Source organism: Spizellomyces punctatus (genome assembly GCF_000182565.1).
Source record: "Spizellomyces punctatus DAOM BR117 chromosome Unknown supercont1.7, whole genome shotgun sequence".
Lineage (NCBI taxonomy): Eukaryota > Fungi > Chytridiomycota > Chytridiomycetes > Spizellomycetales > Spizellomycetaceae > Spizellomyces > Spizellomyces punctatus.
The window spans coordinates 411295-435006 of NW_015971543.1; the positions used below are offsets into that span (position 1 = coordinate 411295).

Here is a 23712-nt window from a genome sequence, read left to right on the forward strand (position 1 = left end):
TTAACTTTCCGCGTTGCTATATTGTGACGTAATGGCTGCGTACCCTCCCCTTAATCATCCGGTTGAGTATAAAAGAAGAGCCCTCCAGTCGGGTTGCAAGGCCTCTATTCTCCAATCACCGAGCTACTCAATTTCCGATACGCCAATTCTTTCCGATTATCTACTTTTCTAAAACATGTCCAGCAACAAGAATGTTCACGTAGTTGATGCCGTCATCTATGACCACAAGGAAATTCAAACTTACTACGAAGTGAGTAGCAATTGCAGACGGTCTAATGGTCGTATAAGGCCACCCTGGAAGCTACATTGAACGCTGACAGGTCCGACACCGATAAATCAAGCATGCTGATCCCTCTCTCTTCATCTTTGCTAGCAATACCTTGCTAATGATGGGAAGCCGACAGAGCAACAGAAATGGGTCAACCAATTGTTCTGGGAAATCGCCAGACACTCAATTGCTGAGGAGTTGATCGTGTACCCTGCTCTTGAAAAACATGTAACCAACGGCAAGGCCATTGCCGATAAGGATCGCCAAGAGCACCAGCAAGTCAAGAACGACATTTACGAACTCCAGAAGAAGACGGCTGGCAAGGACGCTGATTTCGATGCACTCTTGGCCAAAATGATGAGGGAATTGCGTCAACATATCCAGGAAGAGGAGACTGAAGACTTGCCAAAACTGAGAAGTGCATTGCAAAATGAGGAAGGCACGAAGCTAGGACGAGAGTTCCAGATGACAAAAAAGTTTGTTCCTACTCGGTAAGTTGTTTCAAAAGTGCACGTTCTTAAGCGTTTTGGCATGTTCATCTAATTTGGTCATCCATTCATCCTTCCAGCTCTCACCCCTCGGCCCCCGACAAGCCACCATTCGAAACTGTGGTTGGCCTTCTCACCGCCCCATTGGACAAGCTTCGTGATATGTTTAGTAAATTCCCCACCCAGGAGGAACTTAAGGCAGTGGAGCCTTAAATGTGCCCATATGGTCATGGTTTATAGGATTCTTGTATTCATAGTTTTGTAAGAATGAACATTTTTTTCATATTCGTATTCTGGATCCTCTTCATACTGGTTTTGGTGCATAAGCAACCAGCAATTACCTTGTGCACTCAAAGACCAATTAACATGTAGCATTTAACTGGGACTTCGGCACCTACGATTCCCCTCATCGCCGCCATTTCCGTGCTATTCTTCATTCCAACCCATAACATAAAAACATACATACAAGAAAAGTACCCTCCATACAACCAAGTGCGGATACAGCCGGTAACAAAAATAAAATGCTCATGCTCTAAAATGGCCAAAAAGTGACTAGAACTATCGTTAAATTCCAACTATGTAGTAAATTGGGCTTGCTGTGCGGCGTAATGGGCAGCGAGCGCTTGCAATTGCTGTGGTGTGATGGAAGGTAGTGTGCCTTGCTGCCCTTGCTGACCTGCCGTCGCTTGCTGATGTTGTAGCTGCTGTTGGAGCTGTTGTAGTGTAGCTTGCTGTTGAACCGCTGCATGACTTGCTTGTTGCTGCTGCCGTAGTTGCTGTGCTGTTTGCTGATGATGTTGCAGTGCCAAGGCGTAAGCAACCGCTGCAGAGTTGAGCGCTGCCTGGTTCATCGCTGCCTGGTTTGCTGCAGCCTCATCAGTGGGAGAGTCCGACAAACCGTTGATCCCCAAATCCTCTTTCGGTATTGACGCAGCGCGCTCGAGTTTTGTTGCTTCCCGATATTTGTGCAGATAAACTTTTAATGTTTCACAGTAGTTTTCAAATCCCAGTGATTGCATCGCCCACAAAATATCTTCGCCGTTTATAGTTTTCCGTTTCTCTTGTTGACACCGATCACTCGCTACAGGTGAAGCCAAAAAAGAGTATCATGCTCGATGCTGAATGGACAGCAAAGCTTCACAGCTAGCAGGGTACAAACCTTCAGAGGTGATAAACGAAATGAACTCTGACACACACTCTTGAACACACTCTTTGGCATCTTTTGCAATTTTAGCGTTATTTGGGAGGCCTCTTTTCATGAGTCTGGCGACATTGGCAATGGGAAGGAACCGGTCCTGTTCACGATCTATATCGTCGTACGCTCCATTCCCTCCTCCCGTATTCGATCCTGTGTCGGACATGCTCCGGTCCAGCTTTATATCGTGGTGTTGGTCGTGGTCAGAGGGTCTGGCGAACCAACTCCGCGTCTGCTTGGGTAAGTGAAAGGCCGTTGGTTGGGCGAAAAGCGGACGAACCCCAGAAGGACAACGCCACCTCCAACTGTTGTGTTTCAGCACATGACCAGAGTCTTAGCTAAGCCATTCAACCAGCAACTTTCTTCTTTTTCAATTGCCTTGTCGTTTATTATTGCTATTATGGCTGCAGATGGTAGCAACCAGTGCCCAAACAATGGCTCCCACACTATGTACATAATGCGCATTTCGCTTATTTAAATATAAATCCAAATCTAGCCCCACTATCAAGCTTGACCATTCTACAATACATTCCACATTTCCTCGTATGCACATGTAAGTTTTCCGCATGTGACCGACGCAGAAAGAGGATACTCGGATATTGATATCTTATCGTCCACGATGTCATCCACCCAGTTATCCGGACCATGAGCCATTGCGCCAATGAAGTAGACGACGGGTTCATCGGATGGTAAGGTTGCCACGTATGAATTTAGTCGGACAGCTTGAACTTCGGACGACATGGCTGACATGGGAAGGTGGTCAATCGTCGTATACAATGATGGAGCCAGGCACCATGGAAATGAGAAAAACTTACTTATTTTTCTGCAATTGGGTGGTAAATGGTCTGTAATAGGATTTTTGATAACTTTGAGAAGCTTCTCAGGCCCGTTCACCGATCTGATGCTCAGTTTGTGAAGAAGTTGCACTGCGGCAAGACAAAAAGGTAGTTGACAATGAATAGAGTCCTCTACACATAAAAAACCGACAGAACATTACGTACCCATCAATCCACAAAAGCGCTTGAATGTCCTCGGTATTCGCACATGTGGGTTCACTTCTATCAAAACGTTTTTCGTTGTATGGATGTATACTTGCAGCAATCCCGCCTTGTTCAGAGGACTGTCGAGTAATGTTAGGAGACACTGGTGGGTAATGTCAGGCCGCGACTCCGACACATCTTTGCCGTGCTTCTTGAGGAGGTGGTGGTGATCGTCACAGTTTAGAAGAGCATAGTGGCCTTCCTTTCCTTTGCCCAACTTGACTGTTTCCAGTGACGCTTGCTGGAGAACCACAATCAAGCGTTTAGCTGTGGATTTCTCCTTTGCGACTTTCGGAGGAGCTGGGGGTTTGGCAATACTGTTCATCGCCGATAGGTGGTGGGGGACTGAGAAAGACCGGCAATTGAAAACCCGGAGATCCGACGAATTTCAGTTTAAAATGTGGTCCTTGAACGATGATGAGCAAAGCAAAAAGAAATACAAGTAGCCATCCAGCCATTTCACTTGTGCGGTTGCATGGAATTTTATGGTTCAAATGGGTTGATCGCGTCTTACGTCCTGGGATACAGCTCGTTCATGACGGGAAAAACATGTTTATAGAATATACAGATTTTTTCTACTTTCGCCGGGTTTTCACGCCATGCCAGATTCCGAAAGCAAAAATAGGTGCCGCTACCAAGGTGTACTAATATTACAAATTGGGCAGCTTTAGCATACGGACATGTTCATGTGCAAGTTAAGGTCCTTACCATGACGAGGGTTGATGTGCCCCGCCCGTTATTAGATCGCTTACTCTTTGTATCTCCTTTCCCGTCCTGTTGCTCTAGCACCATCAACCTTCGCTCCACCCTATCCAGCCTTTGCATCACAGCATCTAATAGCGCAACGACATCCTCGTTAAGACGCTGGGTTGCTTCCGGTGACATGCGTTGCTGCTGGAGGGCAAAATGGTCTCGTAGCTCGCCTGCGTTCGTTAACACTTCCTCAGCTAGAGCGACGGCAATATCCGGTGGTGGAGGTATTGGTGGTGTCGATGGTGATGGCAAGACTTCCGCCAGCAGTGGAGGTGTATCAGGCTCTGGAATTGAAGGGACATCGCGTGGAATGAGGGTTGGAGAAGATGGTGAATCTTTTGGGGTCGCTCTCTTCGAGCGATGTGAGTGCCCTTGCACATCTTCGAAGGAGAATCGGTCCTCCTCGTCGCTGTAACTGCATTTCCGCGTTAGCGAAGGCGAGGTCCAACTCATCTGCGGCGTTACCTCATTTCCTGGACAAATCTTCTAGTTTCCTGAAACAATGTTTCCACTTCCTGCCTGGGCAACCATGCAATTCAGAACCCAGTAGCCAATGAGCAAGGATATAGAACCCTTACCTGTCTCCGGGTTGAACGTGACGCTTGATATATGCATCAACTTGAGCTTCGGGTAAATCGGCAAATTGCTGCAAGATGGGAAGAGCTTCTTCAAGATAATGTTGCATAGCCTCTTCCTTGGGCATGTCCCCTTTGCCAACAGCCAATACATTAGCATGTCAAGAAAATATGATATGCATCATAAGAGCGAACTATGCAGGTACCTAAACGATTCCACGCATCCCTACAGCACGTAGCAAAAAAAAAGAAGACACAACAAAGTGTTCATACACGTCCGTAGGTCTTATACTCCAAAGAGACTTACCATTTGTATCTCCCAGCAATATCGAACCACCCGGGTCTTGTGGGGATATTGCATTTTCCTAACGTCGCCTGCAATCAGACAGACGAACGTCAGGGGAAAGGACACATATAGGGCAACAATGCCAGCTGCCAGTCTCAAAGCAAGGCCAGACTATTGACCTGTTTATAGAAGGCATAGAGCTCCAGCTTCTTGGCATTGCTAATTGGAGCGACATGTGGGAGCTGTTCTTTCGGGGCGGCAGAAATGAGGGTGACGGCCCTCAGAAAACGTTCCTCCATGATACTCCAGAGCGCGCTCGCTACGGTAATACTCCCACTTGCAGCCGGAACTTCAGATAGTCTTAAAGAGGTCGTGGTCGGGCTTGCTAAAGGTCTTTGGAAGACTTTGGGATGTGATGCGAAGGATCGCCAGCGTGACATACGCTGCCCAAATCGGGACAGATTGCCATGCGTCACGCGGCTAAATCATAGATCCTGTAAGTTTGATCAAATATCACAATCAACGATGTGTTTATATAAAAGATATGGTTACAAGTCGCCTATCCATTGTCATGTAATTCGCAATATGTAAATGTGTTGACTCAAAAACTAAACATCTGCAACTAAATCTAGCGTGCTGCCCACTTCTTCTCCAATTGCACCAGAATTTCAGCTGTATCCTTGACGGACTGCTTTAGCTGAATGAAATCAATTCCGAGCACCTTATTGGCACGCTCCCCATAGACAATAGTCTCGTCACCATTACGGATCTTCCCCGGGTTACCTTTAGGTATCGGTCGGTCAGGGTACAACTCTCGCAAAATGTCAGCGACTTCTTGCCATGAGAGTGTGCCCGCGGAGGTGAGAAAACGTTGTCCACCAGCCTCGGGGCGTACCAACGCCTCAACGTGAGCTTTAGCCACATCTCGGACATCGACAAACGCATTACTAGGAGAACCGGCGTCAATAGACTTATGCTCTCCCGCCAGGTACTTGTACAGCAATCCGACTGAAGTGGGGATAGCGTCCGGCGACGGTACATCCGTGATGATTGGCCCAAAGACAAAGACTGGATTGATAGTCACCACGTCAAATTTCGGCTGTCAGCAGGCGTAACTATGTTAATACGATACCTAACCCAACCAAAGGCGAATCAAAGCAATTACCTTTCTCTCCTTGACGAATGTCCAGGTTTTTCGTTCAGCCTCGGCTTTGGAGGCTCGATAAGCAACAGCAGGGGCTACATCTTTTCCTTTCTCCTCAACCTCTTTCAATGCCCAGTTATTCCAGTCCTCCTCAGTAAACTTGTAACCAGGAGCCGCAGGATGAGCAATGGCTGCGAAAGATGACGTGATGACCACCCGATGGATTCCTTCGGTGGCAGCCGCAGCTTCCAAAAGGGAAAGAGTGCCTCGAACTGCGGGATTAATCAGATCCTTCCAGGGATCTTCGACTTTGTAATGGAATGGACTTGCAACGTGCGCGATTCCCGCCACACCTGAATTATCAAAGTTATCATCTGCTGCGTTACAGTAGCTGCAATTCAGAGATACCTTTCACAGCTTCATCAAATCCACCATCCTTTTCGAGATCTTCCACGACGGTAAACTCAACCTTGTCACCGTACGACGCGAAGCGCTGCTTCAGATGCTCCGCTTTTGCAAGAGATCGCACTGTTCCTCTCACACGAAAGCCAGCCGCAAGTAGTTGCTCTGCTACGTGTGCGGCTATGAAGCCAGTAATGCCAGTGACGAGGATCTTTGAGCCAGCAGGTACGACAGACATGGTGAGGAAGGTACGGCCGAGGGTTAGATGAGAAGTGGTCGTCTTTTATGCCGCCGTTTGACAATCAATCATTCCATGATGAGATGACGCTCGATTGATGATTACTCATCAGAGAAGCCACGACGTGCCGGCTCGAACCATCAAATGTGGTTCCATAATTCTTTTTGGATTTTCGGAGCTGCGTTTGCAATCCAACACTCACCAAAGTTTCTGCAATTGCAAACGACACAAGAGGTCAACCATGGACGTCGTTGCACAGCTTCAGACGCTCAAGGACAAATAGTATGTATTTTATTTGCTGCTCGCAAGGGATATACTATGCCATTCCTCAGCTATTGACCCGGCATATTAGTAAATCGACAGAGGTGGAAAAGGCTATTCCTGTAGACTTTGACCTGCGCAACCTCGTCGCATTTGACACAAATCCTGTGGACCATGCCCTACTCCGCTCTAGCCCAGATACTTACCTCAAAAACCTCGCACGGGAAGGGGCCCAACTGCTCGTGAACCAGATTTTTGGTCTACCAACAGAGACAGCCCAGGAGGGCGTGTTTGCAAAGCTACCAGATGCAACCACCCAAATACCTCGAGCAAAACCGGTATGATGGGATGACTGTTACCATTCACTAAGCATTTTCGACTACGAGAGACTCACGATGTTGATTTTCATCAGATTCCCAAAGAAAAAGCCCTGACCCGATGGGAGAACTTTGCCAAAACCAAAGGAATTCAAAAGCGTAAAACATCTCGAATGGTGTATGATGAGGGCGTCGGCGACTACAAGCCACGATGGGGATACAAAGGGGCTAATCAGACAACTGATGATTGGTTACTGGAGGTGCCGGATAATGCCGGTAGGTGCACTTCATACTTTCAGACCTGCAGGAAGTTCCAGAAGGGTAACGCCTAACGCCATGTAATTGAACTGTAGACCCAATGGAGGACCAGTATGAAAAGCGCCGAGAGGAAAAGAAGGAGAGGGTCGAGAAGAACAAGAAGCAACAACGTCGCAACGCTGAAGAGGCCAGCGCCACCGCTGCGGGTCGGAATCCGCGCGAAGCTCGGAAGGCAGAAATACAGAAGAAGATTGTGGAGTCCAAAGGATCGACTGCTAGTCTGGGTAGATTCGACGCACAACTAAGAAATGAGGATAAGATCAAGATTAAGCGGGGAAAACGCAAATTCGAACCTGCAACGGTGGACGCTTCAATTGAGAAGGAGGGGGCGATGAAAGTGGCCAAGAAGGTATTGAAAGGCGAGGATGGAAAAGTACTCAACATTACGAAGGTATGCACGACAGAATATATGGGCATGTGGAAGACTTGGCTAATATTGGACAACCTTTCGATGTATAGGCTGTGAAGCAAGTACATCAAAAGGGAGGGCTGCGAAATGTAGATATGGAAGAAGGTAAAAAGAAGAAAAGAAGAACGAAATGATGTATATACATTTATTTACGTGTAGAGTTTACGGCATTTGAGCGTTTCTTGTACAATCTTGATACAGCCTTTAAAGTCCTTTCCCAATTAGCGGTAATTCTGGTCTTCGCCACACGGTCTGACATAAAAGACGCCAAGAGCGGGTTCTCTAAATAATCCCAGGATTCCATTTCCTACTTTCCTTAGGTCTACTTCACCTTCTGGTCCATTAAATCGGGGTATCTCCCACCATGACAGTGCTTCGCTGTTGGTACTTGGGGGTGACGGGAGCTGTACACGTAAGGCGCGTCCGGACGCACATAAGGTAAAGGGTCGGCTGGAATTGCCATTTGCAATTGCGAGAGAGCCCGTATTGCTTCGCAAGTCGACGCGCAGAGCGACGGAGTAGTTTGTACCTTCCACAACATTCGTAAGCATGCCTGAGTAGTTGAAAATCACTTGTCGTCCATCCGAGAGCGTGTCGAATAGAGGTTGATCATCGAGATTTGAAGTTGGAGCGATGCAGTCCTCGCCAAAGCATTCTTCCATGACAACCCCGAACACACCCCGCATGTCTCTCGTTCCACCGGGATCGTACCACCCGATCATCACAGATCCCCAAATGGAGCCGACATACCGGTTTGGCAGCGCAATTGTGTTTGGGCCACGAAGGAGTGTATGTTCAACAAATGATATAGACGTTGGCTGTGTGCTATGATGCGACGGAATGGACAGTGTCCCCGAAACGCCGGTAAGCGCATCACCAACCGACCTCCATCTGCAAACTGCATCGATGCTCATGTCTCCCTTTCGCTTTGACAGCAGCCCTACATCCCTGATAACAAATTCCATTGGATATGCTTCGAAACCATTCGTAGCTCTATCTAAAGCCCAGCCAACCCATCGAGTTTTGCAGACAGTGAGCCTCCAATACATGTCTGCCCACGTCTGTTCTTGAATGCCTTCGTGAGCAAGCCTAAGAGCATGGTAGTGCTTGAGATGCGGCGACGACAGACCAAAGCGCGCTATAGTGTGGTATCTATACAATGCATCTAGGTTTGCGGCTATTAGTTTATGCAATGGTTTGCAAGTACGCGACAGCGTATGGAGGGAAAGTGGGGGAAGGTAGCGGAGAAGGTGGAGAAGAAGATCTGTCGGCAGGTCTTGAATCGGGCTGTAAAGAGAGACCATAATATCTGTGCTGTCCACAAGTGTTGTCGTATCTGATATCCATGAAGACGAGGATGAGTATGAACAGGACGAAACTGACGGAGCTTTGTTGTGACGACGAAGAACCAGGGGTTCAGCGGGCTTTGAAATTTGAGTATTCATGCTAAAATCCAAATCTGCCGGTAGATGGGCAGAAGACTCGGTATCTTGACACACATCACTTTGGTTAGATGTATTGCCTACACTTGCATTTGCAATGTTCATCCCACCTTCAAAACTGGAAGTGTCTTGTCCCATGTGAGTGCGAAAAAATGAATCGAATGCTGGGTCCTCTATAAGCGATTCCTCTCTATTTACGACAGTAACAATCCCCGTAGAATAAATATCCACCCAATGGGGAGGTTAACAGCAGGAATGGGGATAATGGAGGGAGATCGGCTTCGACTCCTGAACAGCAATTCGTGTTCCAAAATAGTAGAGGGGAGGTGTTCACGCGACGCTCCTTGATTATCTAAAGTCACATGAGCATTAAATGCCCCCATTTCCGGATTTAACCGATTGGTCAGATTCTAACGCGTCAGAGCTCGGCCCCAACTCGCCTGGTTGCCCTTCAGGAGGAAAATCACAAGATCGTCGTTAGGACGTATGGAGCATGATAGTGGGGCCGACGCCCTGATGTCTCTCTCACAGTCTCCGGGTTTGCACCAAGATCCGTCGGGATCGGAGCACCATCCCGATAATCTTCTTCCCGTTACTCCGCTGCCGGACGGCCCGTCGCCGTCATCTTCACTGGAGGGGTCTCTGGACCTCAACGAAGAATGTCAACGTCTTATCGACCAGCTCCAAGACTACATCCCTGCAGAAGCCATAGAGCTTTTGTATGAAGCTGGCTTCGAGTCTCTGCACGCTGTCAGGACTTTGACCGTGAACGACCTGAACGACGCCGAAACCTACACTAAGAAGGTGTTGAAACCCGGTCACAAGAAGCTTATAATGCAGGTACGACTAAAAGCAAACGTGAACGTGGAGTGCGGTATGATTCTAATACGTCAGTGCGTCGGAACTTAGTACGTTCAAAGTCGACCGTACGACGAAAATGGTGACGATCTGACGAACCGCCACTTAATGTACACATTTGAGGGCAGCCCAATGGGGAAACGCCGAAGAATGGTAGAAGAAACCTCGCCACAACCCACTTTGTCCCTTCCAGCCCTGCAGTCTTTCCTGGAGCGACACCTGGCGGAATCTCCGGTCACGCGACATATTCGCAAAGACATCGATTATCAGATCAGCGTTCAGCAGACTCCGGACCGGCGTAGTGTGGAGGGCGTCTGGAAGTGCTTAGTGTGTAATTCTCGACCAGTAACTATATCACTCCGAAATGGTGGACGCCAACCTCAGCTCTCCAATGTGGGCACGCATCTCAAGACGATCAAGCATAACGCAGCCGTGAAAGAACGGAAAACCAAGACACAACTACTGGTTGGATCTTCCGATCAGATGGCGGTTGCTCTCGCTGCTATGCAGAAACATCTTCAACAGCAACAGCAACAAGAACAAGAACAAGTCAAGTCAGTCTTCCATATGGTCCAACCGTCGCGCTTGCAGAACCACATACAGTCAGGCCCAGATAGTACGCATCTCACGTCGGTTTCAAATGGTCCACTGTTGATGACGGGACACCATTCGGCGGTTGCGCATTCACAAGATGCACCCATAGGTGAAAGACAGCAGCAATAATTCCATGTAAAGACTCTGCAGAGGAGCCGCGTCAGACACTGCGTGGGCGGGGTTTTGGTAGATACTTCATTTTATCGTAATATATTTCATGTACAGAAAGAAGGATACACCACAGGATGTCTGTATTTTACTACGCATCCATCCCTGGCATCCATTTTATGTCAACTGTCATACAGCGATTTACATTAATAGATCTCTCCAGTGCGAACTTCCTAGCGCCCAAGGGTGAAATTTCGCAAGAGATTACATTTACAGTATATACAGAAAGCAGATATTAGACCACATCGACACCGCATTTTCGAGGCAGGTTGGGGTATAAGGTACGGTAAGAAATTGCGCAGACAGCCGAGTTCGATGGTGAGTATGTTACATCATCCTTCTTAATTGGCGAAGATTACGAACGTCCTGCAGCCGTATCTTTGGTGAGGGAGGTCTATCATGTCATAACATAGAAAACGAATTGTGAGATCCAGTTCATATCAAAAAAGAAGCAGTATATGTTGAGGTTTTGAAACTGACCGAGCGCGTGACAATCTCCAACTTTTCACGACCGCGTACAGCCAGTACAGTAACGGTACCAAATGGAGTAAAACCAGGAATTTGACGACGGTCCACCCAATAGCAGGTGGTTGGGTACCGTGGGGAGAGGAAGGCGGAGCGCTGCCGACAAAATTTGGAGGAACAGGTATTGGCGATGCAGGAAGGAAGGAAGGCTCTAATGGCTCTGAAGGCACACTGGTTTCAATAGGTATTATCGCTCGTTGTTGCAGTCCTGGCGGTGGCATGATGCCCTCTACCTTGCGGATAGGGAAAATCCAAGCGTTTGCACAATGAACTGCTCCTAATTGTGTTTGGCTTGATGCATTATGATGCATTATTATGCATTCGAATATCACCAATGGCTAACCTAATTGCCAAATGGCAGCACTTGTTCACAAGATCTATCTCGACGATGACGCATTCGCAGCACTATATACCTCCTCTGGTAAGCTGTCAGAGATGGCAGCTTTGGAAATATATCTCTCATGTGGCGGCCCTTCTTTACCTATGTGTAGAATTTTGGAATGGTGGAGGAAGACCTCTACCGGTCGGGGCAACCCAATGAATTGAATTTTCCATTTCTCGAGAAGCTCGGTCTTAAAACGGTCATCTTCCTGGCTCCGGAAGAGCCAAACCAAAGATTGTGAGCATTTCCTCATTTAGGCTGGCACGTTTACTATTTGCTCAAAATCACTCAGTCCAAGTTTTTTCGATTTGTCAGTTTGAACTTTATTGAGGACCAAGAGATACAGTTTCACCACCTGGGGATTAACGTTTCTGCAAATGCATGGGATCCAATATCTGAGGAGGTGGTACTGGAGGCCTTGGAGTTAATACTTGATCCAAAATCTTATCCAATGATTGTAATGTGCAACTTGGGGCGACATCGTACCGGTGGGAATCAGAACGTATCACCTCCAACAGGATTGTGTGTGGCTTACAATCCTACTCTAGGGACAGTGATTGGCTGCCTTCGAAAGCTGCAACGATGGAACTTGACATCGATATTTGAAGAGTATCGCCGGTATGCAGGGCCAAAGGTCCGCGTACTTAACGAACAGTTTATTGAGCTGTTTGATACCGACTTGGTTCGTGTTCCCATCAATCATCCTCTGTGGCTGTAAGATATCTGCTATCCTGCTCGAGGATATCGTCACGGATCTCCCATACTGTTTATGCTTTATTAATACTATCGACCATGGTTTGTACAATATTTATAAATGAGCACGATTTGAAACCCTATCTATTTTGCCACTTTGCCAAAGCATCTCTTAACCTTCCTTCGCACGATATGCCAGCATCCGATGTTGAACTAGGTTCTTCTGGCTCTGGATATGAAGCAGCGGCTGATTTTGATCTCCACCTTCTCCCAATCTCCACCAATTCTAGTGGCGTCTTCCCTAATCCGTCCTGAATATCAAGGTCATCAGACTGCGGATATTTGGTCCATGTAATAGACGACCATACATACCCGAATATTTGGATCTGCACCTTTACCCAGTAAAAACCCAACCGCCTCCACATCGTGATATAAGGCAGCAAAATGCAGTGCGTTCATTCGCCTAGTTACGGAGCCTTCCACGCCAGGAAGAGTTTGTTCACCATCAAAACAAAGCACATTTGGGCCGGCGGTGGTCGGTACTTCGTCGACAGCATCAATTTTTGCGCCATTTTGAAGGAGGAATTCTGCCACGACCATTCGGGGAGACGGTGACGTTGATGTCTTAACAGAGGAACTGATTGGATGTGGGGATGAAGTGGGTGAAGGAGATGATAATGGTAGAGGCTGTATGATAGAACTGTTTCGTCGTGGTGGCGGTGGCGAGGGATAGCCGAGGGCAGTTATGAGAGCACTATGTGTTGAGGAATTGGAAAAATTGATGTCTGCACCGAAGGCCATTGCCTTCAAAGCGGCAAGTATGTCTTTATCATGTGCTGCTTTCTGCAATAGCTTCTGCGGATCGCTGTCCTCAGATTGGAGTGATGCTTTGTCGAGGAACGTACGACTCACGTACTAGTCAACACGATGTGAACCGTCTGAGTGAGCGCGTAGAACATATGACAAATATTCTTCACAAATTTACCTTGTCACGAATGTATTGGGCCTTAAGATCTCGCCGGTCCGTTGCAGTGGGCTTTGTTTCGGGTGTTGCTGTCGCTTCCCATATGGAATTGGATTTCGCGTTTCCGATATTCTTCAACACTGCCATCAATTCTGGAGTCCAACTCACCGTATCAAGGGTGAGAGAGCGAATCTGTCAAAAGCGTCATTGGGTAACATGCGAGAGGCTCATGAACAAGACAAAAAACGTACCTTGGTAATGTGGGTTCCAAGACTACGATGAATTCCAGAGCAATCTAAAATATGATGTTAAATCAGCCGTCCGCCTACGCTAAAGATATCAGTGACAACTCACCAATACATAAAATGCACCCCAAGTTAATGCTTATCCAGTCTGGTCCCTTCGCACCGCATTCTGCACAAACTGCAAAAGTCACAATACAAATTAATTGAGAATTATCCTATTTTTTTTTAAGTCAACTGACCGTTAAGTCATACCTGAATTTGCTGGATCTGATTCTCTAATGATTTCTAGAACTCTTCCTGGAATTTGCGTATCGAGTTCCCCGCCAGGCAAGTTCTCTGTTGATGGGGTCATGGCACGACTTGCTCTCCCTAAAGGCACAACGTAGTCGGGGCCTACGTTCTCGAATATCGTACTGGTTCCACTGAGCATCCCTTCGATGGAGTTTTGGATTACCACTATCCATGATTTCATATCTTCAGCATCAGATGCTTGATATAAGCGGCGACCAATATGCGGCCCTATTAACTCGAACGCGAAGCGTCGGTCGATATTGCGGGCCTCACGCACAGTGCAGAACCGTAGATTGACGGTGTGGATCAACTCTGCTTGATTCTTCTTTAATAGACATTCTGCGCGACAAACGTCGTAGTGAAATCAGAATTCACACATTCTGATACCTTCAAACCGTACAAGCTAGCTGCACCTGCCCTTTAACCTACCTTGTAACTGGCCACCTGACAGAACGCACCAAAGTTTTCTCCAGCTAAGTAACCCAGCAGTGGCCTTTTGATGTCCACCACCTGTTGTCGGAGCTACCGCAACGAAGAGGTAACCCTGAGGAGAAGCGTCTATATCCTTTTCCACTCCAAACCACCGTCATTACAGATGTAAAAAACGCCATACCTTCTTTCTTCGCCCTAACGAGGCCGACTCCGAGTCATGTGTTTGAACCAAATCCCGGATACCACGGAACTTATTTCCTGCCGCGTCCGCGGATAATGGTCGACCGTTTTCCTCATCACTCAAGACTTCCCCCGTCCCAGTGCTATCGATAAGTAGCTGAGCCTTCGATTCAATCAGCTTGCGCCTCTCCTCTCGTTCCCTCTTTTCCTCGTTATATTTTTCATTTGACTCCTTCCATTTATTCGATAGGGTGTCGAGGTCATCTTTCTTTTTGATCAACTTATCGGCAATGGACTTGAAAAAGGACATCTAGATAGCAGATTTTAAGTTCAGGAGACAACTCAACAATACGCGTTGTTTCTCTTGGCTACCTGTTTCTCCGCCAGCACTGTGAAGGTGAAATTCAAGTCTCGCTCCATATGCGCTCCGTGCAGATCTTTCAAATGACAGTAATAATCCAGCCTGCGATGGGGTATTAGGCTATATTATGATATCTGCGAGAAAGATTTCCTACGTACCTTTTCAGCTCGTAATTTTTCTTCTTTTCTTGCCATTTCGAATCTGCCTCAAGCAGCTTTTTGTCGTGACTTTTAATGGAGAGGTATTTTTGCTCGGAAGCGTTAAAATCCTGCAATTTTCAATGAATATCGACGTTGGTTTCCTCATAGCGAGACCTGCTAACGATTTCAGAGCTACAACCTTGGCTTCTTGATCAAAGCCTTTCTTTTGACCTTCAGCCGCTTTAATCTGAGTACGGTACAGAAGATCAAGTTGCTCGATAAATGTCCCTTGAACTTGATTCAAAAGGATCTCTGTTGCCTTGTCCACCTCCTTCTGCACTTCGTTTAGAAGATTAATTACCGCAACATCTACATTGGGGATTGCTGAAATGGCTGCAGCAAGGCTTCTTCCAGCATGCATGAAAGATCGGGCGGTATTAACATACTCATCCACCTGCTTTGATGTCTTCTTTACTGCGTGTTTGAGGTTGGCGGTCTTTTTTTCCAAACTCTCAATCGTAGCACGGAAGGCAGGCTCATCATCCACTTCATCAAGATTGAGCATAGAGCTTCCAGTCCCGCTGGAAAGTTCTCTGCGATGGCCCCCTACACCCGCTGGAGATATTGCAGCAGGTGAAATGGGTGAAGAGACGGACGATCGTGGTGAGGTGGCTGACTCGTTTCCTTCGCTGTGTGGAGATAGGGGTGAAATTGCTGCTGGTTCTACTGATCCGACAACTGATTCTCTCCGTGAGCTGAAACCTGAGAGCGCAACGGACGAGGTTTGGCTGTGTGCACGAGTGGGAGGAGGTGGCATAGGGGCTATTGTCTTCAAGTGAGCAATTTGGTTCACAGTAAACAAACGAAAATACTTACATGAAACAAAGAAATCAAAGGTAGCCAATGCCTGAGATTGCTTTTCCTCAGCGTCATAAACTCCAAACTATTGAATTGACTGGTTTACACAAGAAAGTGCGCAGGGTATTTGACCATAAACATTCGACCTTTTACGTACATAACAGGAAGTTTTCCATCCGCCAGTTGGAGGCAGCGCAATACTCTTCAATTCCGTTTGTCCGGTGGCAGGAGGAGCCACGTATGCCCATGTCCATTCGTAGATCTTAAACCCATCGCCGTTCACGATTAAGGTTGGATCCGGGTTTACTACGTGCGCGTTCTATTGCGGGCCAACGTCAGTGCTGGGTGCCGTAGAGCGCCGCATTCCAAGCCTTATACATACAGACGTAGAGATGTCGTTCCCCTTTGACAGAACACGTTGCAGCTCGGCTGTAAGTAGCTCTGATCTTAGCTGTTATGCGAGATATCAAGCCAAGCTTCTCATTTAACGTCACCTGAACTCCCCGCAACGATGAACAATAATCCCCTTGGGCATTCTCCCGTCACTCTGAAAGAAAATGTGACCAACAGATCCTCACTGTAATCTACCGTCAGAGTTGGATTCCGTCCACGTAGTCGTTGATAGGCGGCCGTGCTTAAACGAGCGATTGATTGGACAGATTTCCAATGCGTGGGCGTTGAAGGGTCGGGATCTTCCAGCAATGAACTGAGCTTGAATGCTGATTCTGATCCTCCCAAAAGCTTTATGTACACATCGTCGCGATCGATTCGAATGGTGACCGAATCGGAGCCTTGCTTTAACGTTACCAGCTCAATGGAGACTGCAGGTCATGAGCGACGATTGCCATGAAAGTCGGAAAATATTCGCCAAACACGTACATTGCCTATTATTTACAGCATGCGAAGACGCGTTAGCACCCATTTCTCGAGCATCGAACGAGAGGTCAAGGCCAGATCGCAGCTGGTACAATGAAAAATGCCCCAATACCAACCAAAACGATATCACACAGCGCGACACACCAGGCGATGGTCGCGTAAGCACTGAATCACGTGATGATCTCTGAACATCGTAACCAAGCAGAGCCTTGGTGACATTGGTTCGTCCAGCAAACACCGAATCCTCAAAATGGCTTCTCTTCCGACCCAAGACCTAGACGAAAAGAGCAAGGCAGAACTGGTGCAGTTCGTTGAGAACGAACAGGTTGGTTCCGTACTATTCGCCTTCTCTTTTCCGATAACACATCAATGCTGATAACGCTTTGTTTAACTTAGCGGCGAGCGAACTTCCAATCAACAGGTAAGCACCTTGCAATCTATCTGGCCTTTTGTTCATTTAACTAACCCACTTGTTTTCGGTAGTACATCAATACACTGGTGAGTCTGTTTTTGGAGTGGTACCTCGTACACGTTAGGTAGCTTGTTGACCCAACATAACCTTGAACCTTTGCTGGACATTAACAGACGTCTGCTGGTAAGTAAAACCAAAGTTAGGCTAACCCTCTGGCTTCTTGATGTTTTCAAAATGTTAAATTTATGATTTTAACTGTAGGGATAAGTGCATCACAAAGATACGACCGGCGATGGACAAATCGGATGAAGGTTCGTTGGTGTCCTTACAGTGTGCAATAAGTACCGATGGATGTTTATTCCCTCTTCTCCGTAGTCTGCCTGACAAACTGTGTGGAACGGTTTCTCGACTCGACCATTCTCCTTTTAAACTCGTTGGGGCAGCAGGCTGGGCATCGTAAATAGACATGCATCGTTAGCATAATAGTATATCTCGTATGGCAATACGCAACGACCAACTCGTTACTACGTCACAGCCTCGGTGGAGAGTCTGCGTGATGTACTACGACAATGGTTTTCGTAGATCAAGGATGTTCATGCAGAAAGATATATCCATTAGAGAGTGGAATAAGATTTGCTAAACCTCTGTCGCCCGACCAAAAGTGCATATCCAACCAACCAGCTGCCGTATTAGGACAGTGCAGTTGTCTGCAACCTTGCAAATATCTCAGTCCATTCTTTCTATCCAAGTCTATTTGCCACACTTTTTGTTCCAGTGGTAATTGGAAATGTTCAGTTCTGCCGGATCACTACGCTTGGGTAATCACGGATCGATCAGTGTTGTGGGTTGTTGTCTGACTGTGTAGATCACACGGCTGTAGATCACTGATTTCTCCAGTGACTGCCATTTCCTGCAGCACTGCAACAGTCTGTACAAGTAACGGAGTTAGCAGCCTCGCTCTGTCTTTCTGACTCTGGAATCGGAATACCCTCAACGTCGGAGAATGTTGATGGCACGTAGAAATCGCTAAAAACACAAGGTCGAAATGCAACAAAAAACATTTGAAGAGCAACTTTCAGGAATCGTTGCACGTCGACGACAACAAAGTCTTCTTCGCACGACACCACTACCTCCCTCACCCCCCTTGATTGACTTTTCTTCAAATGATTACCTAGGACTTGCACATGATGCGCACCTTCACGACCGTTTTCTGTCCGCCTTGCAAAAATCTCCACATGCACTTGGGTCTACGGGTTCTAGGCTTTTGAATGGAAATTCACGGGAAGCACTATCACTAGAAACGTTCCTTGCCGATTTTCATAATGCACCTGATGCGCTACTGTTCAATAGTGGCTATGATGCCAATCTCAGTTTATTGAGTACTCTGCCACAACCTGACGGTGCTGTAATTTACGATGAACTCGTACATGCATCTATGCACGACGGAATCAAACTTGGTCGTGCAAAGTGTGCGAAAAAGTTTAAACACAATAATGTGGATGCGCTCCGAGACTTGTTGACAGAGTTGTTGGTGGGTAAGGAGGGACAACACGAACGGACATTGTGTAAAACGGCTGTTGTCGCTGTGGAGAGCTTGTATTCTATGGACGGGGATATTGCGCCTTTAGAGGAGATTGTGCAAGTTGTAGAGGAGTTTGATGGACGGGCTTGTTTGGTGGTCGATGAAGCTCACTCAACAGGGGTGTTTGGTCCGCAAGGACGGGGCCTGGTCTGTGCACTCGGGCTTGAATCAAGAGTGTATGCCCGACTACATACCTTTGGAAAGGCCATTGGAAGTCATGGTGCCGTCGTCCTCGGATCTCCTACACTGCGAGAGTACTTGGTGAATTATGCACGGCCTTTGGTGTATTCAACCATGATACCTTACCATGGTCTTGTTGCCATTCGCTGCTCATACGAGTATCTAATGGAAGAGGCTGCGGGCCTTCAAACGAGGATGACTGAACTGGTACAGGTTTTCAGACAGTCTGTCGGTACACTGCCATCTGGAGCGGCTTTGCTGCCATCTGATTCTATGATCCAAGGTGTAGTCCTAGCAGGTAAGTGAAAAAGGTCTTGTTGACTGTCAAGGGTGATATTCAACAAAGTTCTCATCTACGAATGATATCAAGGCAACGCACGGGTGGTGGCACTAGCGACAAAGGTTCAAGCAAAGGGTTTCGACGTGCGTCCAATCCGCTCGCCGACGGTGCCAAAGGGTTCAGAACGTCTTCGCGTCTGCTTGCATGCACACAATACGCGTCAACAAGTTCTCGCCCTTGCAGCGGCGATAAGATGGGCAGTTGAGGAAGTGATTGGCAGGAGTCAGGTTGCTCTTCCCAAGTTATGAAAACGTTGAATAGCAGATACAGAAACTATGTAGTATAGATAAGAGTTGAAGCCCATTGCGGGCTATCTAGATGTAGGATATTTACAACAGTTTGATCACTGCGTCCGTAACGCCCTTGGTTGTTCCTCGTCCACCAAGGTCAGGGGTCATGGCCTGTGCTTGTTCGTTCAACACCTTATCTACTGCCGAGTGAATGCGGGATGCCTCGGAAGCAAGTCCAAGGTGCTCCAGAAGCAAGGCAGCGGAGCGGATTGCGGCAATCGGGTTAGCAATACCCTTGCCCGCAATGTCTGGCGCAGAGCCGTGTACTGAATAAAGGATAGATCAACATTTGAGGCTAGAAAACTGAAAATGCACTTTCCTCCCGTTACCTGGCTCTCCGAGAACAAAATTGTCACCAACATTGGCGCCAGCTACAACACCCAAACTTCCGACCAAGGCGGCAGCACCATCACTGAACATTGTTATAGACCTGAAATTAGCCGGTTCTCCAACATGATAAAAGCCGGATAAGGTTACCCACCTAATAATGTCTCCGTACAAGTTGGGCGCTACCGCAACATCAAAAACATCAGGCTCGCGGAACATGCGGTAGCTGAACGGGGAGCAAATGAGCTCTCATGATTGTTTAAAGACGCCTCACGCTTCATACATACACCATCGAGTCTACGAGCTGCTCTTCCAGCTTTACTCCGGCGAACGATGGATCTTCCTTGTGGACAGCCAGACACGACTCCCGGAACAGACCATCCGAAACACTCAAAACGTTAGACTTGTGGACAACAGTGACCTTGGGTTGACCCTGCCACGCGACAGATCCACCCTGTTGTCTCTTAGCCTCGCGCAATTTCCCTCGTTGCAGGGCCATCTTGAACGCCATCCGTGCGATTCTCTTGGATGCGTATTCAGTGATCTTACGATCCGCCCATGCAACCTTTGTTCCATCAGGAAGTGTTTCCAAGCGCTCACTTTTGATATACTGTCAAAAAGACTGGGATGAAGTTCTATACCATTTTCAAAGCAAAACACACGCTCATTTACCAGACACTCTGTGTTTTCACGGATAATGAGCATATCAATCGGCTTTCCGGCGGCTCCAACAGGGCTAGCCACTGGTCGAACGTTGGCATAGAGATCCATACGTTTTCTCAATGCAACGATAGGAGAAGAGTATCCAGCTACTTTGTGCGAAGGCGAGCTAGACAATCAGGAACTACAGTCAACCAAAGCGGCACACTCATGCTTGTTATCAATTTGATTACCTTACAGCACCAAACAGTGCTCCCGCGCATTCAGACTTTAGCTTTTCCACAGTCTCCTCCGGAAGGGCGACTCCAGTCTTTTGGAAGAGTTCGAAGCCAGCATCGAGGTGGAGGAAAGCAAACTTGTTGGGAGAAACGGCTTCGAGGACTTGTTGAGCAGCCTACAAGAAAGGACGAGAGAAACAATTATGAGGTTAATTGCCGAGCGTCACTGAACCGTTAACGAAATGGGTCAGCACATACCGGAATGACTTCCTTTCCAATACCGTCAGCCGGAATAAGACCAATGGTAAGTTTGGACTTGCCAGCCGATGTCGACATGGAGCGTCCCGCGGGACCGTGTAGGGTGGACGCAAGAGACTGGAGCCGGCGAAGGGAAGCCATTTCTGAATCTATGGGATATCAAGTGTGGATGGGAAGCAAGTAAAACAATGTCCAGCGTGGAGGAGATAGATGGGAGATGGGTGAGTCAGCATGTCCCAAATGGCTTAATGATGGTTCTCGTCACATGACCGTATGAAATGGCCCCACTTTCCAAGTGTTCTCTCGTTGACTCGCATTCAACCAACCTCCAATCGCAGCTATACTGTTTGGCTGGCCTTGTGTATAATCAGCAATGGAGGGTGTGAGCGGACCGACGTTTGCCAAAGGAAATGCTCAACTAGATTATGGGTATCAGTGAGTTGGCGTTAAGAATGGCCCTGCTAGGATACCTCCTGTAAAATAAAATACAAACTATAAGGCGAGCCACGCACAATGGTTATCCTATGCGTTTGAAGTAGTCTTGGGACAAGAGTTGCGCACCGGTATCGTTTACGACCCAAGACATGGTTGGCGGATCCCTCTCGCCCGTGCCCCCCGTGCAATGACCACGCGCACGTTCAGCCCTCCGATATCTCCGATCCCATTGGAATGTGATTTAATGTGCATATGCCGATTTCAATACGTTTCTAACTCTTCCAAATGCAGGCCTTTTGCTCACAAAAAACTCTGCCGATTTTTAACGCGTAATTTGTTTTTACTGCTGACCAAACCTTGTCAACAAGATTTCACAACCCTCGGGAACGCTCTCTTTTAGGTTTTCTTTTTTGTTTGCATGTCTTTCGCAGGAGGACCCAGCGCATCGAAATGCTGTCCCTCGAGGGTCGTCTCCCGTTTCTTGCTATGATCATTCTGCTCGTGCTGTCCGCCATACCCGCGTCACACCATGCCACGGCGACAGCGATACCTATAGCACCCGCGAATCCCCGCGCTGGGTTTATCAACCCTTCCGTAACCCTGCCCTTGACGAGACGACAATTCGGTGGAAACGGGTCACTGGAAACACCTACTGTTGTCTTGCCTGCTGCTATACCTCCTTCTACCCCTTCGCCCTCCGGTCCCCCCAACAACAACAACCCGAATCAGAACAGCACTCCACGCCTCTCAGCCGCCTTGATTCTGATACCGATCAGTATCTTCTTTGGAATCATCATAACAGTTGTGGCTGTCCGCCTATCCTGGAGATGGCTCAGTATTTTCAATCGACCTATCGTGACGCACAGCAAGCCAGTCGAAATCGTGTACTCAGGCCCTGGGGGCCTGATACAGCATGAAGTATTGCAAGTTGAGAGTGATCGCAGACCAGGTCGGCTACCCCCGAGAGTAATCCCCAGACACACCACAACAGAGAGTTTGGCAACGGTTTACACGGATTCACCTCCTCGGTATTCAACGGATGCGCTAACCGCCAATGCAGGACAAATGGGAGTGGATCGATGAAGGGAAAACTGTCCCCTCACGGGGGGCGCACATTACACTGTATACACTTTTTATTATTATCATGTTCACGTAGTTATTTGTAACTCTGTTGATTAATACTGTTACCCTGTGATGATTACCATCATCTTACAACTTGCATCAGTTTTTTTGCCTTTGGAATGCATGATTACCATCAAAGACATCCACCTTACTCCCCATCACAGGGCGCAGAACAAGTAGCGATCCACCTCAGTCAAATACAAATCAGACCTGGAATGTGTCAAGGGGCAGAGAGCATGTGTTGCACTGATGAGTAGGCTTTAGTTGGATCCATTGTTGCCGGATTGATCCATGCGCGACGTGCGAAGAAGCATCGTTTGAATACGCTTTTATGATCAACACCATCAACCATGGTACGTATTGGATTGCAACATTTACTTTAACTGGTCTACAGCTCATACCCTCTCTCTTACCATAATGTGATTACAGGCCTCCATGTATCTACGCGTTAAACGCCAAAAGACCACATGGTTCGTCGAGGCCCAACCTCAAGACACTGTCCAACAACTAAAGACAAAACTAGCCACCACGCTAAATCGTGAAAAGGATGCAAAAGATTTGCGATTACAAGTACCAGGGAAGCAACCTGGGACGTACTCTCCACTTGATGACACTGCGGTGCTGGAGCAAATTGGGTTGGTGGATGATGCTGTTGTGTACTTGAGTTTTTGGATCGCTGGTCAATGTGAGTGATTGCGAAAAGTGTCTAGTGTATGCGTTAGATTGGATGTTTTCTTATTGATATTCTTTTTATTTATTTTCTATTGAAGCCAATCCTTCGGATGGGAAATGGGAGCCGGTAGAGGTGCCGGACTTTGAGCCATTGAATGACGAAGAAGGGGTTGAGGAAGGCGGAAGCGGAAAAGGGAAGGCGGCCGCCTAACCTTGATACGAACGAACTGTGCTTAACCGCTCGTCTGCCCCCCCGAGCGCGACAATGTTTTAATGCCATGCGCGTCGGATAGGACGAATTTCCTCGCTAGCATTCCCTCGCCCTTAGATTAACCTATACCTTTTGTACATATATCTAATACCATCAATCCAGCTTTTTGTTTTCTTGCAATGCTTGGACCCGAGCTCGTGCGCGTAATAGTGCATCTATTAGACCATTTGAGATGAGAAATGTGATATTCTGGTTCTCTCATACGTGTTTGGATTAGACGTACCGGATATAGCTTGGATGTT

General features: G+C 47.5%; 16 protein-coding genes across 16 annotated transcripts; 8 read left to right on the forward strand and 8 right to left on the reverse strand.

Annotated features, from left to right (window-relative positions):
* Window positions 1-20: 20 nt before the first annotated feature.
* Window positions 21-1047, forward strand: SPPG_04471 (uncharacterized protein). The gene is made up of 3 exons (XM_016752705.1): window positions 21-250; window positions 374-759; window positions 837-1047. Exons 1-3 carry the CDS (start codon window positions 176-178, stop codon window positions 967-969), a joined length of 594 nt encoding a protein of 197 aa, XP_016608168.1. The 5' UTR covers window positions 21-175; the 3' UTR covers window positions 970-1047.
* On the reverse strand, window positions 1039-2168 carry SPPG_04472 (nuclear transcription factor Y subunit B-3). The gene is made up of 2 exons (XM_016752706.1): window positions 1916-2168; window positions 1039-1837 (listed from the first exon to the last, which is right to left on the reverse strand). Exons 1-2 carry the CDS (start codon window positions 2115-2117, stop codon window positions 1332-1334), a joined length of 708 nt encoding a protein of 235 aa, XP_016608169.1. The 5' UTR covers window positions 2118-2168; the 3' UTR covers window positions 1039-1331.
* A 143-nt stretch (window positions 2169-2311) lies between these two features.
* On the reverse strand, window positions 2312-3404 carry SPPG_04473 (18S rRNA pseudouridine methyltransferase). Its single transcript, XM_016752707.1, has 3 exons — window positions 2953-3404; window positions 2767-2877; window positions 2312-2694 (listed from the first exon to the last, which is right to left on the reverse strand). The coding sequence occupies exons 1-3, from the start codon at window positions 3314-3316 to the stop codon at window positions 2471-2473; spliced, it is 699 nt and encodes a 232-aa protein (XP_016608170.1). The 5' UTR covers window positions 3317-3404; the 3' UTR covers window positions 2312-2470.
* Window positions 3405-3454: 50 nt separating this feature from the next.
* SPPG_04474 (uncharacterized protein) lies at window positions 3455-5045 on the reverse strand (the record flags this gene model as incomplete). The annotated part of the gene is made up of 7 exons (XM_016752708.1): window positions 3455-3635; window positions 3700-4159; window positions 4210-4263; window positions 4323-4452; window positions 4526-4545; window positions 4627-4694; window positions 4785-5045. 7 exons carry the CDS (start codon window positions 5043-5045, stop codon window positions 3567-3569), a joined length of 1062 nt encoding a protein of 353 aa, XP_016608171.1. The 3' UTR covers window positions 3455-3566.
* A 68-nt stretch (window positions 5046-5113) lies between these two features.
* Window positions 5114-6389, reverse strand: SPPG_04475 (uncharacterized protein; the record flags this gene model as incomplete). The annotated part of the gene is made up of 3 exons (XM_016752709.1): window positions 5114-5704; window positions 5771-6102; window positions 6158-6389. 3 exons carry the CDS (start codon window positions 6387-6389, stop codon window positions 5234-5236), a joined length of 1035 nt encoding a protein of 344 aa, XP_016608172.1. The 3' UTR covers window positions 5114-5233.
* A 178-nt stretch (window positions 6390-6567) lies between these two features.
* Window positions 6568-7915, forward strand: SPPG_04476 (uncharacterized protein). The gene is made up of 5 exons (XM_016752710.1): window positions 6568-6671; window positions 6742-6988; window positions 7063-7243; window positions 7321-7676; window positions 7745-7915. Exons 1-5 carry the CDS (start codon window positions 6631-6633, stop codon window positions 7826-7828), a joined length of 909 nt encoding a protein of 302 aa, XP_016608173.1. The 5' UTR covers window positions 6568-6630; the 3' UTR covers window positions 7829-7915.
* SPPG_04477 (uncharacterized protein) lies at window positions 7822-9544 on the reverse strand. Its single transcript, XM_016752711.1, has 2 exons — window positions 9247-9544; window positions 7822-9183 (listed from the first exon to the last, which is right to left on the reverse strand). The coding sequence occupies exons 1-2, from the start codon at window positions 9272-9274 to the stop codon at window positions 7916-7918; spliced, it is 1296 nt and encodes a 431-aa protein (XP_016608174.1). The 5' UTR covers window positions 9275-9544; the 3' UTR covers window positions 7822-7915.
* A 19-nt stretch (window positions 9545-9563) lies between these two features.
* On the forward strand, window positions 9564-10911 carry SPPG_04478 (uncharacterized protein). Its single transcript, XM_016752712.1, has 2 exons — window positions 9564-9976; window positions 10046-10911. Exons 1-2 carry the CDS (start codon window positions 9623-9625, stop codon window positions 10715-10717), a joined length of 1026 nt encoding a protein of 341 aa, XP_016608175.1. The 5' UTR covers window positions 9564-9622; the 3' UTR covers window positions 10718-10911.
* Window positions 10770-11516, reverse strand: SPPG_04479 (uncharacterized protein). The gene is made up of 2 exons (XM_016752713.1): window positions 11237-11516; window positions 10770-11150 (listed from the first exon to the last, which is right to left on the reverse strand). The coding sequence occupies exons 1-2, from the start codon at window positions 11500-11502 to the stop codon at window positions 11084-11086; spliced, it is 333 nt and encodes a 110-aa protein (XP_016608176.1). The 5' UTR covers window positions 11503-11516; the 3' UTR covers window positions 10770-11083.
* Window positions 11517-11584: 68 nt separating this feature from the next.
* SPPG_04480 (uncharacterized protein) lies at window positions 11585-12499 on the forward strand. Its single transcript, XM_016752714.1, has 4 exons — window positions 11585-11702; window positions 11773-11900; window positions 11979-12151; window positions 12212-12499. The coding sequence occupies exons 1-4, from the start codon at window positions 11616-11618 to the stop codon at window positions 12379-12381; spliced, it is 558 nt and encodes a 185-aa protein (XP_016608177.1). The 5' UTR covers window positions 11585-11615; the 3' UTR covers window positions 12382-12499.
* On the reverse strand, window positions 12412-16802 carry SPPG_04481 (uncharacterized protein). The gene is made up of 16 exons (XM_016752715.1): window positions 16707-16802; window positions 16322-16648; window positions 16210-16256; window positions 15985-16146; window positions 15846-15912; window positions 15169-15791; window positions 14988-15097; window positions 14841-14931; window positions 14470-14778; window positions 14286-14400; window positions 13818-14195; window positions 13675-13743; window positions 13572-13615; window positions 13342-13512; window positions 12729-13271; window positions 12412-12667 (listed from the first exon to the last, which is right to left on the reverse strand). Exons 1-16 carry the CDS (start codon window positions 16747-16749, stop codon window positions 12497-12499), a joined length of 3270 nt encoding a protein of 1089 aa, XP_016608178.1. The 5' UTR covers window positions 16750-16802; the 3' UTR covers window positions 12412-12496.
* Window positions 16803-16923: 121 nt separating this feature from the next.
* SPPG_09197 (protein transporter TIM8) lies at window positions 16924-17787 on the forward strand. The gene is made up of 6 exons (XM_016757354.1): window positions 16924-17028; window positions 17100-17124; window positions 17187-17201; window positions 17289-17298; window positions 17377-17426; window positions 17491-17787. The coding sequence occupies exons 1-6, from the start codon at window positions 16954-16956 to the stop codon at window positions 17577-17579; spliced, it is 264 nt and encodes an 87-aa protein (XP_016608179.1). The 5' UTR covers window positions 16924-16953; the 3' UTR covers window positions 17580-17787.
* A 172-nt stretch (window positions 17788-17959) lies between these two features.
* Window positions 17960-19813, forward strand: SPPG_04482 (uncharacterized protein). Its single transcript, XM_016752716.1, has 2 exons — window positions 17960-19175; window positions 19248-19813. The coding sequence occupies exons 1-2, from the start codon at window positions 18161-18163 to the stop codon at window positions 19463-19465; spliced, it is 1233 nt and encodes a 410-aa protein (XP_016608180.1). The 5' UTR covers window positions 17960-18160; the 3' UTR covers window positions 19466-19813.
* SPPG_04483 (homoisocitrate dehydrogenase) lies at window positions 19374-21245 on the reverse strand. The gene is made up of 7 exons (XM_016752717.1): window positions 20971-21245; window positions 20728-20888; window positions 20507-20663; window positions 20122-20444; window positions 19989-20060; window positions 19837-19919; window positions 19374-19773 (listed from the first exon to the last, which is right to left on the reverse strand). The coding sequence occupies exons 1-7, from the start codon at window positions 21109-21111 to the stop codon at window positions 19547-19549; spliced, it is 1164 nt and encodes a 387-aa protein (XP_016608181.1). The 5' UTR covers window positions 21112-21245; the 3' UTR covers window positions 19374-19546.
* Window positions 21246-21732: 487 nt separating this feature from the next.
* SPPG_04484 (uncharacterized protein) lies at window positions 21733-22608 on the forward strand. Its single transcript, XM_016752718.1, has one exon. The coding sequence runs from the start codon at window positions 21856-21858 to the stop codon at window positions 22486-22488; it is 633 nt and encodes a 210-aa protein (XP_016608182.1). The 5' UTR covers window positions 21733-21855; the 3' UTR covers window positions 22489-22608.
* Window positions 22609-22860: 252 nt separating this feature from the next.
* On the forward strand, window positions 22861-23603 carry SPPG_04485 (uncharacterized protein). The gene is made up of 3 exons (XM_016752719.1): window positions 22861-22880; window positions 22957-23212; window positions 23298-23603. The coding sequence occupies exons 1-3, from the start codon at window positions 22878-22880 to the stop codon at window positions 23408-23410; spliced, it is 372 nt and encodes a 123-aa protein (XP_016608183.1). The 5' UTR covers window positions 22861-22877; the 3' UTR covers window positions 23411-23603.
* The last annotated feature ends 109 nt before the right edge of the window (window positions 23604-23712 follow it).

Coding starts and splice junctions, on each gene's coding strand:
- SPPG_04471 (XM_016752705.1), top strand. CDS start 176: ATGTCCAGCAACAAGAATGTTCACGTAGTTGATGCCGTCATCTATGAC. Junction 251..373: donor AAATTCAAACTTACTACGAA/GTGAGTAGCAAT, acceptor CATCTTTGCTAG/CAATACCTTGCTAATGATGG. Junction 760..836: donor AAAAAGTTTGTTCCTACTCG/GTAAGTTGTTTC, acceptor TCATCCTTCCAG/CTCTCACCCCTCGGCCCCCG.
- SPPG_04472 (XM_016752706.1), bottom strand. CDS start 2,117: ATGTCCGACACAGGATCGAATACGGGAGGAGGGAATGGAGCGTACGAC. Junction 1,838..1,915: donor TTCGTTTATCACCTCTGAAG/GTTTGTACCCTG, acceptor CTTCACCTGTAG/CGAGTGATCGGTGTCAACAA.
- SPPG_04473 (XM_016752707.1), bottom strand. CDS start 3,316: ATGAACAGTATTGCCAAACCCCCAGCTCCTCCGAAAGTCGCAAAGGAG. Junction 2,878..2,952: donor GCGCTTTTGTGGATTGATGG/GTACGTAATGTT, acceptor GTCTTGCCGCAG/TGCAACTTCTTCACAAACTG. Junction 2,695..2,766: donor ACCCAATTGCAGAAAAATAA/GTAAGTTTTTCT, acceptor TTCCCATGTCAG/CCATGTCGTCCGAAGTTCAA.
- SPPG_04476 (XM_016752710.1), top strand. CDS start 6,631: ATGGACGTCGTTGCACAGCTTCAGACGCTCAAGGACAAATA. Junction 6,989..7,062: donor AAATACCTCGAGCAAAACCG/GTATGATGGGAT, acceptor GATTTTCATCAG/ATTCCCAAAGAAAAAGCCCT. Junction 7,677..7,744: donor AAGTACTCAACATTACGAAG/GTATGCACGACA, acceptor TTCGATGTATAG/GCTGTGAAGCAAGTACATCA.
- SPPG_04477 (XM_016752711.1), bottom strand. CDS start 9,274: ATGGGACAAGACACTTCCAGTTTTGAAG. Junction 9,184..9,246: donor AGACACTTCCAGTTTTGAAG/GTGGGATGAACA, acceptor ATGTGTGTCAAG/ATACCGAGTCTTCTGCCCAT.
- SPPG_04478 (XM_016752712.1), top strand. CDS start 9,623: ATGGAGCATGATAGTGGGGCCGACGCCCTGATGTCTCTCTCACAGTCT. Junction 9,977..10,045: donor ACAAGAAGCTTATAATGCAG/GTACGACTAAAA, acceptor GTCGGAACTTAG/TACGTTCAAAGTCGACCGTA.
- SPPG_04479 (XM_016752713.1), bottom strand. CDS start 11,502: ATGCCACCGCCAGGACTGCAACAACGAGCGATAATACCTATTGAAACC. Junction 11,151..11,236: donor TGGAGATTGTCACGCGCTCG/GTCAGTTTCAAA, acceptor ATGACATGATAG/ACCTCCCTCACCAAAGATAC.
- SPPG_04480 (XM_016752714.1), top strand. CDS start 11,616: ATGGCTAACCTAATTGCCAAATGGCAGCACTTGTTCACAAGATCTATC. Junction 11,703..11,772: donor AGCACTATATACCTCCTCTG/GTAAGCTGTCAG, acceptor ACCTATGTGTAG/AATTTTGGAATGGTGGAGGA. Junction 12,152..12,211: donor CTTGGGGCGACATCGTACCG/GTGGGAATCAGA, acceptor ATCCTACTCTAG/GGACAGTGATTGGCTGCCTT.
- SPPG_04481 (XM_016752715.1), bottom strand. CDS start 16,749: ATGGGTGCTAACGCGTCTTCGCATGCTGTAAATAATAGGCAAT. Junction 16,649..16,706: donor TGCTGTAAATAATAGGCAAT/GTACGTGTTTGG, acceptor CATGACCTGCAG/TCTCCATTGAGCTGGTAACG. Junction 14,932..14,987: donor AAAAATTACGAGCTGAAAAG/GTACGTAGGAAA, acceptor ACCCCATCGCAG/GCTGGATTATTACTGTCATT.
- SPPG_09197 (XM_016757354.1), top strand. CDS start 16,954: ATGGCTTCTCTTCCGACCCAAGACCTAGACGAAAAGAGCAAGGCAGAA. Junction 17,029..17,099: donor AGTTCGTTGAGAACGAACAG/GTTGGTTCCGTA, acceptor TGTTTAACTTAG/CGGCGAGCGAACTTCCAATC. Junction 17,427..17,490: donor GATGGACAAATCGGATGAAG/GTTCGTTGGTGT, acceptor TCTTCTCCGTAG/TCTGCCTGACAAACTGTGTG.
- SPPG_04482 (XM_016752716.1), top strand. CDS start 18,161: ATGCAACAAAAAACATTTGAAGAGCAACTTTCAGGAATCGTTGCACGT. Junction 19,176..19,247: donor CCAAGGTGTAGTCCTAGCAG/GTAAGTGAAAAA, acceptor AATGATATCAAG/GCAACGCACGGGTGGTGGCA.
- SPPG_04483 (XM_016752717.1), bottom strand. CDS start 21,111: ATGGCTTCCCTTCGCCGGCTCCAGTCTCTTGCGTCCACCCTACACGGT. Junction 20,889..20,970: donor TTGGAAAGGAAGTCATTCCG/GTATGTGCTGAC, acceptor CCTTTCTTGTAG/GCTGCTCAACAAGTCCTCGA. Junction 20,061..20,121: donor CAGCTCGTAGACTCGATGGT/GTATGTATGAAG, acceptor CTCCCCGTTCAG/CTACCGCATGTTCCGCGAGC.
- SPPG_04484 (XM_016752718.1), top strand. CDS start 21,856: ATGCTGTCCCTCGAGGGTCGTCTCCCGTTTCTTGCTATGATCATTCTG.
- SPPG_04485 (XM_016752719.1), top strand. Junction 23,213..23,297: donor TTTTTGGATCGCTGGTCAAT/GTGAGTGATTGC, acceptor TTTCTATTGAAG/CCAATCCTTCGGATGGGAAA.